This window comes from Monopterus albus, unplaced genomic scaffold, assembly GCF_001952655.1.
Source record: "Monopterus albus unplaced genomic scaffold, M_albus_1.0 scaffold29.1, whole genome shotgun sequence".
Lineage (NCBI taxonomy): Eukaryota > Metazoa > Chordata > Actinopteri > Synbranchiformes > Synbranchidae > Monopterus > Monopterus albus.
In genome coordinates, this window is record NW_018127909.1 from 3,029,361 (window position 1) to 3,040,745 (window position 11,385).

The 11,385-nt window shown below is 41.8% G+C and overlaps 2 protein-coding genes across 3 annotated transcripts in view; both read left to right on the top strand.

Annotated features, from left to right (window-relative positions):
- The first annotated feature begins 125 nt into the window (after positions 1 to 125).
- Positions 126 to 5,525, top strand: get3 (guided entry of tail-anchored proteins factor 3, ATPase). Its single transcript, XM_020596322.1, has 7 exons — positions 126 to 308; positions 1,243 to 1,390; positions 2,474 to 2,622; positions 2,777 to 2,927; positions 3,191 to 3,298; positions 3,829 to 4,026; positions 4,116 to 5,525. Exons 1-7 carry the CDS (start codon positions 166 to 168, stop codon positions 4,242 to 4,244), a joined length of 1,026 nt encoding a protein of 341 aa, XP_020451978.1. The 5' UTR covers positions 126 to 165; the 3' UTR covers positions 4,245 to 5,525.
- Positions 5,526 to 6,077: 552 nt separating this feature from the next.
- The window catches only part of best2 (bestrophin 2), a 6,957-nt gene continuing 1,649 nt past the window's right edge, over positions 6,078 to 11,385 (top strand). Inside the window, exons 1-8 of one of the 2 annotated variants that reach the window (XM_020596167.1) lie at positions 6,078 to 6,295; positions 6,547 to 6,724; positions 6,818 to 6,912; positions 7,690 to 7,923; positions 8,876 to 9,030; positions 9,228 to 9,305; positions 9,778 to 9,930; positions 10,105 to 10,185. In XM_020596167.1, coding sequence (XP_020451823.1) covers positions 6,573 to 6,724; positions 6,818 to 6,912; positions 7,690 to 7,923; positions 8,876 to 9,030; positions 9,228 to 9,305; positions 9,778 to 9,930; positions 10,105 to 10,185 — 948 coding nt within the window. In that variant the 5' untranslated portion in view covers positions 6,078 to 6,295; positions 6,547 to 6,572. The remainder of the gene's footprint in view (positions 6,296 to 6,546; positions 6,725 to 6,817; positions 6,913 to 7,689; positions 7,924 to 8,875; positions 9,031 to 9,227; positions 9,306 to 9,777; positions 9,931 to 10,104; positions 10,186 to 11,385) is intronic. The other variant, XM_020596168.1, reaches the window with a different exon arrangement.

Consider the following 11,385-nt stretch of genomic DNA (forward strand, 5'->3'; position numbering starts at 1 on the left):
TATTACACAGTTTGTGAGTTTTGAAATAAATGCAAACATCACTAAAAAGGAGTTGAATAAATGAACGTGACGTCATGTATATACAATAAGCCAAAAACTCCGAGGATCAGTGAAGGTAGCTGTGTCGGAACGTCCCACCTGTACGGTACAGTGTACACAGACAAGATGGCAGCTTCATTGGAAGACGAATTCGAAGATGCGCCTGATGTGGAGCCATTAGAACCAACCCTGAAGAATGTAATCGAGCAGAAATCGTTGAAGTGGATATTTGTGGGTGGGAAGGGTGGTGTTGGTAAAACGACGTGTAGGTAAGTCGCGGGGGAACCATAATTTGCCTTCTGGCATTGATTCACGTCGCTAGCCAAACCAGTACCCTCTCTCGCTAGCTATTAGCTTAGATTAGCCTTCACCAGAAACGGACGTTGGTCATTATCAGTAAACGGAACAAGATGCGCTGTTTTTCAATACCAATAACTTAATCAGCGTTAGAAAAGTGACTCAAAACGCGCTATAATTAAATATACCAATATACCGGCCGGTGAAATGCTGTTAAGCACGGTCAATAGCTAGCTAACGTGGTGTGATAATCGCAGTACAAGCAGATGTTGACAGCCTGCTTGTTCCCATATTTTCTCCCCGATTTAACGGAAAACCCTTCTACCCTGCGTTGGGTAACTAACTCAGTTTGCAACATTAGAAAAGGCTAATTGAGTAACTGGTGAAGACTGCGCTAGGTAGCCTTAGCTGTCAAGTCTGTATAACAGCTTAATTACACATCACGCTTCCGCCAACAATTCATTTTGAATCCATCAGAGGTGTACAATATTAAGAATACGCAGTGTCAAAGGCAGAAATATATACCTAAAACACTGTTACCACCTTGAAGATAGCGTCATTCTAAGTTACCGTTACTTTGGGGTTATGACAGCTAGGGCTTTCAGACAGTTTTTGCATACATAAACATTTAAAAATCATTTAAAGCATTTAAATTGTGGTTATGATAGCATTCATTACATGTCGCTAGAACCATCTAGGTCAAGAAATGTTGCCACTTACATTAGTTTAGTTAATGACCGTGAAAGGTGACATTTAAGGTGCATAGCAGTATTACAGTAATCAAATTTCATTCGGCATTCAGTCTTATTTCTTGTTATCCATACTATGTACAAACATACTGCCAAGCTCTCACTGGAGGTGAGCACTTCCTGCGGTACCTAGTGAACTACTGTGTCATTTTTCTAGCTGTAGTTTGGCTGTCCAGCTGGCTGCAGTCAGGGAGAGCGTCCTCATCATCTCTACAGATCCTGCCCATAACATCTCTGATGCTTTTGACCAGAAGTTCTCAAAGGTGCCAACAAAGGTCAAGGGCTATGACAACCTCTTTGCAATGGTAAGTCACACTAAGATTGGCACAGTTCTCTTCAAAAGTCCTAGTAAATCAATGACATGGAGCCAGCATGCACAGTACGAGGACCCTGAAGCTGAAGTAGCTAAGTAAAATTAATAGCAGAATTTATTACCTCCCCCAAGGCAGAGATAATGTTTTTACTGGTGTGTGTTGGTTGGTTGGTTGGTTTGTTCACAGCATAACTCAAAAGGCAATGAATGATTTTTGATGTCATTTTTTGGAGCGGTAGGGTACAGCCCACGGAACAATCAACTAGATTTTGGTGCTGATCTAGATCATCATCCAGATCCAGGAAATTCTTTTAATGATTCTTCACCATTGTGAGATAGGGCCGATTTCAGTATTTTTGCTTCTAATTCCGTACACAGTTAATAGAATGCTTGGAAATATATTGCAAGCTTACATCCACATAAGATCTACCAAGTAATATTCTGGTTCTGCTGATCCAGATTGTTCAAATGTATAGGGTTCACAGAAAACTTGATATTGTGAGACAACAAATGATGATACCAACTTGCAACTAAGCTCAACAGATAGTGTGTCAACAGATGTGACATACCGTACTATCTTCCAAAGTTACTGAGCTGCATACTGAAGAAAATTGCCATTACTTAAATAGTTTTTCTTGTATAACTTTCAAACTAATAATGATACCAATGTGATTTCCAAATGCTAGGGGTAGGTTTTCATGGTCAAGGAATTATATTATGGGGTCACACTATTGTGGGAATAATGCTTTTCATTGGCATGGCATTATGGGGAAACAGAGCTCCCTTGGCTGAGGTTCACTTTCTCTGAGTGCTGTCTAGTAGTAATGGCCAAATGAGGTTTGCCTGAAGCTTTGCAATCCATTGTATCACTAAAAGCCTTATTGGACTCAGAGTGCACTAGTGACACCTGCTGTTTTAAGAGGAATGAAATGTGGCCATCCTGGCAGAATGACATGCTTGTGTAACTGTAAGGTGAAAGAGAAAACCTTTTGATTTAAAAAAAATGTATTTAGAAACAACCTTTTCTGTTGTATGATGTATAGCCTACCTACCCTTTATCTGTGGCTGAGTGCAGGAGATTGACCCTAGCCTGGGTGTGGCAGAGCTGCCTGATGAATTCTTTGAGGAGGACAACATGCTCAGCATGGGCAAGAAGATGATGCAGGAGGCCATGAGCGCCTTCCCTGGGATCGACGAGGCAATGAGCTATGCAGAGGTCATGAGGTAACACAGTCTGGTCATTGCAAAGCCAGACCATGTTTTCTTGAAGGTGAAGCTGATCCAGAATTGCATTTACATTTCAGTGTATTATGACTGAGTTGATAAAGAAAAGCTGCTCAGTTGTGAGTGACACTACCTTCGTCTGCCTATGCCTTAGGTTAGTGAAAGGAATGAACTTCTCAGTGGTGGTCTTTGACACTGCCCCCACTGGCCACACACTGCGGCTGCTTAACTTCCCCACCATTGTAGAGCGCGGACTGGGCCGCCTCATGCAGATCAAGAACCAGATCAGCCCTTTCATCTCCCAGGTGAGGATGAGCAGATCCAGCAATTCATGAGGCATTTACCAATTTTTAGCTGAATTAGGATGTCTAAAAATCCACATTGCTGCCACTGAGTTTTGAATGGGAAGAGTAAAGGTGGATGGAAACCGCAGCTATAACATAAAGTTCATATTGTTCATCGAAAATAGTTTTTAATTAATTAGAAACAAATGGCCTTCAGTATATCAGATACTGTGTATGATTGAAGCTGCCTTTTAGCTTCTCTCTTTTTCTCTGATTATTTGTAGATGTGTAACATGCTTGGTCTGGGGGACATGAACGCAGACCAGCTGGCCTCTAAGCTCGAGGAGACTCTGCCAGTCATTCGCTCGGTCAGCGAGCAGTTCAAAGACCCGGTAAGTCACACAAGCGTATTCAGAGCACAGCCACATTACTGTCACTTCAAGGTAACAAGTGTTATTCTACACTTGCTCTTATGTTGTTTAGGGTTGGTTTTGTTTTTTTGCACTACACTTTACAGACATATATTTCTCCAAGCAGCTACAGCAGACTACACCCCTCCCAAGCACTGTTGATTAAGAATTAATGTTAAAGGTTTATTCCCAGCAATTTCTAGTTTATTTTTGTCCTGGCTCATGTGAGGCAGACTTTCTGTTTTCACTGCAGCCCGTCCTCTAATGGCAGCTTCATTATACTGTATGCTCCAGTGTTGAAACTTAATGTATATACACTGTGGGGAATAAATACTGAAGCAGTTGACAGCGCGCTTTGTTGGTCCGTTGCATTAGTGGTTCTGCACAAAATGGTTTTATGTATAGTACAAACAATAACTGTAGTGTTGAGAGCAACTCACCACATGAACTAGTGATATTAAAAGCTTTCTGTATATGTGTAACACTTCCCCCCTTCTCCATGCATCAATCAGGAACAGACCACCTTCATCTGTGTGTGTATCGCTGAGTTCCTCTCCCTCTATGAGACTGAGCGGCTGATCCAGGAGCTGGCTAAGTGCCGCATCGACACACACAACATCATTGTCAACCAACTTGTGTTCCCTGATGCTGACAGGCCATGTAAAATGTGTGAAGCCCGCCATAAAATTCAGTCCAAGTATCTAGACCAGGTACGGCTCAGTGGGCTTTGTTATTACTGCTGCATTGTTTAAATGGCACGTGTCATTGTTCTGACTGATGGTCTGTCTTCTCCTGACAGATGGAGGACCTTTATGAAGATTTCCACATAGTCAAGTTGCCGCTACTGCCCCATGAAGTTCGAGGCGCCAGTAAGGTCAACACGTTCTCCAAGCAGCTCCTGGAACCCTACAAACCCCCAAACAAGTGATTTCCCTTCCTGCAGCCCCTCCCAGACCACACCTCTGTGTACAGCCTGAACTCACCTTAACTGAGCTCCCCACCAAACAGCCTCAAGACGACCCACTCAGTCCCCAGCCCGTCATCCAACGCAGAGCGGCCTACAAGACATACGCCCTTAATGAAGGGAAGTCCATGAAATCACAAACACACACGTACATGTTCTCCTATATTGTTAGAGATAAAACGGTGCAGATTTGTACCCTCGCTTCAACTTCTCCTGTTTTCTTATTCTCGTTGTGGCAGTTATACAGTTCCTCCTTCAAGCATTTAACTTTTCTTAACGTAAAACTCCGCCTCCTCAGACCTACAATGTCCAGCCTCAGTTGTGACAAACTAGTAGATTCAGAGACAGTGGTATAATCCAGGATGGGTGATATTTATGCCATATTCATTCTGTCTGTTCTGCAGTTTGACATATAACAAAATTTCCCAAACCCATCAATCTCACATTAGTAATTTCTATTCAGATTTCTACAGATTCAGGGTGTGACGGCAGGGCAATGAAAAAATACACTCAAAAAAAGAAAAGAAAAGGATATGGCCTGTGGTCGCTAGTAACTTTTTTCTTATTGAAATAAAAAAAAGAAGTCTAAAGTAAAGCAGCCTGAAGTGTGTCTTTTCTCATTAGTCACATCATTAGACATCATCATTCCAGGTGATTCTGGTGTCAATCCAGTTTACTCAGTAGGGGAGATTTTGAATCCCTGTGCTATTTCCTGAGCTCGACAGTATTAATAGCCTGTGATAGATGTTTTAAACCACTGTGCTTGCTTCAGGTGATGGAGGCAGCACCAGTGTGGAGACAACATGTGTGGTGAGACTTGATGTTTTGACTGACTGGAAGCTAAAGAGTTACCTGACACTGCTGAACGCCCAGTAAAAGTTCCCATACAGTGCTCATAACATTCATCCAACTGTCAGACATTGTGTCCATCCCGTTCCCTGAGAACTATATGGGAACACCGAAAGACATCAGTAGCCTTATTTAGTGCATCATTAATCAAAAATATGTTGAATGTTGCTTGACAAAACGTTGACCAAAAGAATGGCTAGTAAAGAGGTCTTTGTGATTGAATACTGAATGTTGTTGTTTCTCAGCAGAAAGACCTATAAGGCTGGCTATGCCAGGCTGAAGTAAAGGCAGAATTCCTTCTCTGTTCCTGAGTGTTTTTGAGTCAATAAGAATCTGTTTCTATGGATTTTTCTTCAAATTATACTGCAAGTGTTAATTAAAGCTAACTTGCCTCAGCTGACAGTCTCTTGTGCTCATTACTTTAATCTGTACTGTGTGGTTCATCAGTCTGATAATTGGAGTAGACTGAAGTAATTGTTCCTGAGAGCGCAGGGACGCGCCAAGCTGAGCAGCCTGCAGACTGACTTTGACAGAGCACGAAGTCTTTCATCGCAGTTCCGGCGCAACAGGAGAAGCGGACATTTATTGAATGAAAGAGAAAAGAATATGGCACAGATATGACTGATATAAGACGCATTTTACCATCTGTATAGCATTTTATTACTAAATGCGCAACAAGTAGGCGTAGCCTTGTAATTATAAACCTTTAACTGTGAAATATGGTTGTTTTCCTATCACTTCACACACAGTTGTTCCACTGTTCCCTTGCTCTAGTCTTATAATTCCCTGCTGTACTGTACTGTACTGCGGTCATGCGCGCTCCTTGTGCGGCGACGCTGCGCCCTGTGGCTTGTGGTCCATTACCGAGCCGCGCTCTCCCGGTCGGGGGCCGCGCTAACGAGCTCCTCCTCCTCGTTTTGGGGATTTACCGCGGGCACAGTGAAGCACCCAGGAGGCTCCGAGGATTACTGCCATGCAGCAGACCGAGCCTCAAGTTTACCGAGTTGGCGACAGGGGATATCGGGGTTATTCAAACTTAAACAACACTGGTAAGGGAGGACTAAACTGCTAAGTGAAAATATGAATTCACTTTCCCCGTGGTGCCAATTACGCACAGAGTTGCGCTGAGCAAGTGGCACATTCCACAACAAAAATACACCACAGAGGTAAGGACGAGCGTTTTCGAGATAAAATATATTGACAGTAAGTTTAGTGTCTGTTCAGTTAATTTCATGCGATTAACCTAATGGGAGTACGCTGCATATGTATATTAAGTTTACAATGACCAGGCAGGTGTCTAGTGTGATCATTCTTGTTAATTATATAACAACACTGTCTGACCGTTCATGTGCTCATGGCCTCTGACCCACCTGAACTTGTGTACTGCAGAGGTGATGCTTTCTTCCATATACCATAGGTCGTCTAGTTTGAAGACTCTCACCAATGACTGTCACCTACACGGCCAGAGTTGCAAACGCCAGATTTTGTGGCTTCTCCAAGCTGCTTTTGGCCTGGAAAGGCAGCATCTACAAGGTGCTGTATAAGGAATTCCTGGCCTTCTTTGCCATGTATACCGCCATCAGCATCACTTACAGGTGAGAAAGAAAGTGCTACTTTACACTGACTGCTGACATATTCATTGCTGTTACGATTTATCAAAGGATTGTTCATTACTTTTACCTTTTTAGGTTTTTCCTCTATGACGAGAAGAAGAGATATTTTGAAAAGCTAGCAGTGTATTGCAACCACTATGCCAGTCTCATCCCTATGTCCTTTGTACTGGGTAAGCTTAATGATGATCTCGTCAGCTTTCTGAGCCTCTCCACCAGACAGATGAACCTGGGTTCACTGGGATGTTTGCATATTTGACTTTTTCCTTTTTGATTAATTCAGAATTGTACTCCTACATAAGTAAGGTTTGATAACTAGCAGAAGAGTGAACTCCAAAAAGTGCACTCAACCACATTTTATAGGTTTTCAGGTAAAGGAGCCTCTACACCCTTAGAATAGGGGCACATATACAGTACATGACCATTGTAATTACACCTAGATATCCAGCTTTGACAATCACTGAGCCTAACTAATATTGATAGGGTTGATGCCATTGCTGTTATCTGGGAGAGCAAAACTTTTCAATTAAATATCCTGGATGACATTTTTATGAATATGCATTTCGGCTATGATCCATCAGAAGTGATGTGATAGCAGCTTACCTTTCTTACACACGTTGTATTTTTCTGCAGTATATACTGTTAAGTATATTCATTTGATCTTATAGTTTTTCATTCTTTATTTTCTTCACACATAAACCAGCTAAAATACTAGCTAAAGCTCAAGTATACAGTTTATAACAACTCAAGTTTATCTGACAATATTTGCTCTCTGATGTATCGGTTGAGCTCCAGCAGAACTTATGTAACAATTAATGTGACCTTCTGGTCCCTGGACTCCAAAAGGGAACCCAGAGAACCCAGTTTGAGAAAAGACACCTTTAGCCTTTCCTTTCAGGTCTGATCTATGTCTCCAGAGTAATCACCTGTCAGTCCACTGTTGTTTTCAGGTTTCTATGTGACCCTGGTGGTGAACCGATGGTGGAACCAGTACACCAGTATCCCACTCCCAGACAGGCTCATGTGCGTCCTCTCTGGGGGACTCCAGGGGAATGACGAGCGAGGCCGTCTGCTGAGGCGCACCATGATGCGCTACGCCAGCCTGTCAGCCCTGCTCATCCTCCGCTCTGTCAGCACCGCTGTTTTCAAACGTTTCCCCACCATAGACCATGTGGTGGAGGCTGGTGAGTAGGTGGAAGGTAATGGGGTTGTTGGAGTGAGTTAGGTGTGATCTTATTGAATTATCCACAAATGATTTAAATGAATCAAACTTAAAATAAGTTAATGCACTCTGCTGTCCATGCAAACACACAATACAACCACGGTAATCATAACTTACGCTGAGTTTATTTATGCCTAACTGACTTCTCTCTCCTTCCTGGGAAGCATTGTCAACGCAGTGATGTGGTCAGTCACACTCTCACATCACAAGTTTGTCTTGTTTCCTCCCCTGTACGTTCTCTACACCAGCAAGTGCAGCAGAAATCACAAGGACAGGCACATCCTGAAATTCAGAGATGATAAAAAGAAGCTATCGTGAGCCCATAACAAGACCACAGCAAACATGTTGCAGCTTCTGTGGAATCAGAGAGTGATTTACACCGTGACCTTTTTTTAAAGGGTTGTAAACATTTGTCAGAGATGTTAACAAGGCATTTTATAACTGATAGCTATAGTGTCCACATTAAAGTAGTTCACATGACATATTTGGAAATCAGTCTCAAATAAAAGTATTTATATCTCACATCAAATGTCAACCTGACCAGTGTTTGATTGTTTGTTGTTGTTTGTTGTGTCTTGTTGCTTTTTTACCTCTTCTCTCTCCTCTATCCACTCACCCCAACCGGTCGACGCAGAAGGCCGTCCACCAAGAACCGGGGTCTGTCGGAGGTTTCTTCTTTTAAAGGCAGTTTTTCTTCCCCACTGTTGCCAAGTGCTTGCTCAAGGGGGATTTGTTGGGTTTTTCTTTATAATAATAATAATAATAGTAAGGTCTGTCTAGAACTTACTTTCTTATCATTGAATTGAATGTCATGATCTGGTCTCCTCCCTTTCTGTGATCCAAATTTTACATGCAGCTTAAATGAATCTGAGAGCTGAACTTGGGTCTGCTGTTCCTTTATATCTGCTGTGCAGGGTTCATGACCAGAGAAGAACGGAAGAAGTTTGAGGGCCTCCACTCTCCTTATAACAAATACTGGATCCCCTGCGTCTGGTTCACCAACCTGGCGGCTGTGGCGCGCTGTGAGGGCAGGATCAAAGACGATCACACACTCAAACTACTGCTGGAGGTTCACCATTATACACACACACACACACACACACACATACACACACACTAGAGGAACTACAGTGGAGGTTCCAACGTAGATTGGTTTTGACAGTTGATCAGTTTGAGATCAGTATTCACAGACATAACGGCAAACGTTGAGATAGGATTAATGCTGTATAGTGACCTCAGAAAGTCACTGTGTTTCTTTGTTAACAGGAGCTGAATGAGTTTAGAGGGAAGTGCAGCATGTTGTTTCATTACGACATGATCAGTGTTCCCCTGGTATACACTCAGGTAGGTGCTCTGTGCTTAGGAAGCTGCATGACTTAAGGAAGTAAGTCATGCAACGTGCTTACTACTTTGCTGCATATGTATGCACTTTATTTGATCCTAGTTTTCATGCAATACACTCAGAATGTTTCATCTTTTTTTTCTTGAGGCTGTTGTATTTTGTTTCTTACTTTGTTAATTTTCTATATATAAAAGAGATGTTGGATGTTTTGTGCATCTCTTCTATTGTTTATATGCTTTTGACTTTTTTTCAACAAACCTCAGCCTTTCTCATTGCAGACATTTTGAATTGTTACAGCAGAGAAAACACAGGTGCTACTAACAACGAATAGAATGCAGCTCTAATTAAGGTCATTAGTGGCACCTGTATTTAGCAGGACAGAATGTGAAAAAGGCCTGTTAGTTAAACATGAAAAATGAATAAGATAATATTGTCATCAAAACACAAGCATGACATGTAACAGTTGTCCCTCAGGTGGTGACTTTGGCAGTGTACAGTTTTTTCCTGGTGTGTCTAATTGGTCGTCAGTTCCTGGATCCCAGTCAAGGATACCCAGGCCATGACCTCGACCTCTACGTGCCTATCTTCACCCTGCTGCAGTTCTTCTTTTATGCTGGGTGGCTCAAGGTCATACATCTTGCATATGTTCATATTTAACACATTATAAAAAAGATAAAACAACACTGACAGCTTCAAGAGAACATTAAGGTTTCTGGATTTGTATTGTTGGACTGTGAGCATCAGGCCTTTTTTCTCTTTTTGCAACACTTAAGCATATTGTTTTCCCATTTTGTCCTGAAGGTGGCAGAGCAGCTGATCAACCCTTTTGGAGAAGATGATGATGATTTTGAGACCAACTGGCTGATAGACAGAAACTTCCAGGTTAATGATTTTAGTTCTATTTACTGTGTTACACTATAGACTGTATACAAAAGACGAATGACGTATCACCACTTCCCTTCACTATGCAAAAGTGAAGCCAAAATATCATGAATGCTCTGGCTGCCATCTTGGCAAAAGAGATTGTGAAGTTGATGTCCCGCTGTGTTGAATTTTGGGTAAATGAGCCATGTTTACAGCATCATGCTCATTATACATCATAGAGATAAACTCTACATACATCTATAGGTTAATTTAATGAATAAGTACTATCCCATACAGCTACATAGAGTATTGGATGCTTCAACTACGTCCAAACATCCATGTTAGTGTTCAAGTTTGAGCACAGACAGGACAGAAATTGATTCATCTGCAGTGTTTGTGTTATCTGCCAACAGCTGCTAACTAGTGTTAGCTCCTGAACCGAGAGCTGCAGAGTCATTTTTCAGAGCAGGATCTCTATGAGTTAGCTACAGTCAGCTAAAGTTATCTATCCTGAATTACCACAGTCAGTAAAGTGAGATCTAAATGATTTAAGCTACTTTTTAGCCAAGTAAAACAAGAATGTATGCAGGTAAATATGGCACCCCCATCCCAACATTCAACATGGCATGATGTACCTTCACATTTTCTATTTGTAGCCAGATCTTGTGCAGTAGTGACCAGAAGTTGAGTGACCTCTCAGACTGCCAATCAAAGCTGTCAAATCACCCAAAGTACACCCCTTTTTATATCACCAGATTGCTCATTAAAACCAACCTTAGCAGAAAAATGACCACTGGTACACATCAGTGTGATAAACCTCTGGAAAAATGTATCTGATTTGTACTTTAAGATTTTGGTTTGGCTCATGTCCCATCCACTAATGTGGAGGGGGCGGGGTTTATGACCTATAGGACAACCAGCCACCAAAGGGCGATCAACCTGTGGTGGCTTCACGTCTGCACGTTGACATGTCATTCATCATTTATACAATGTGTTACACCTTACTTTATAAGGATTCAGTTATACTATACGCAGTTTCTTTATCTTTATCCAAAAATACTTTGATAAAGCATTTTGTCTAGCACTTTGCTGACTTACATGTAAAATTGGAGGCAATATTACTGTTTAATCTTGGTTTCCCGTTTTAGTTTTACTGTAGTACCTTTATTTAAGTACAGTATTACTGCTGTAATGGTGCTTGTCCTATAATGTCTACTT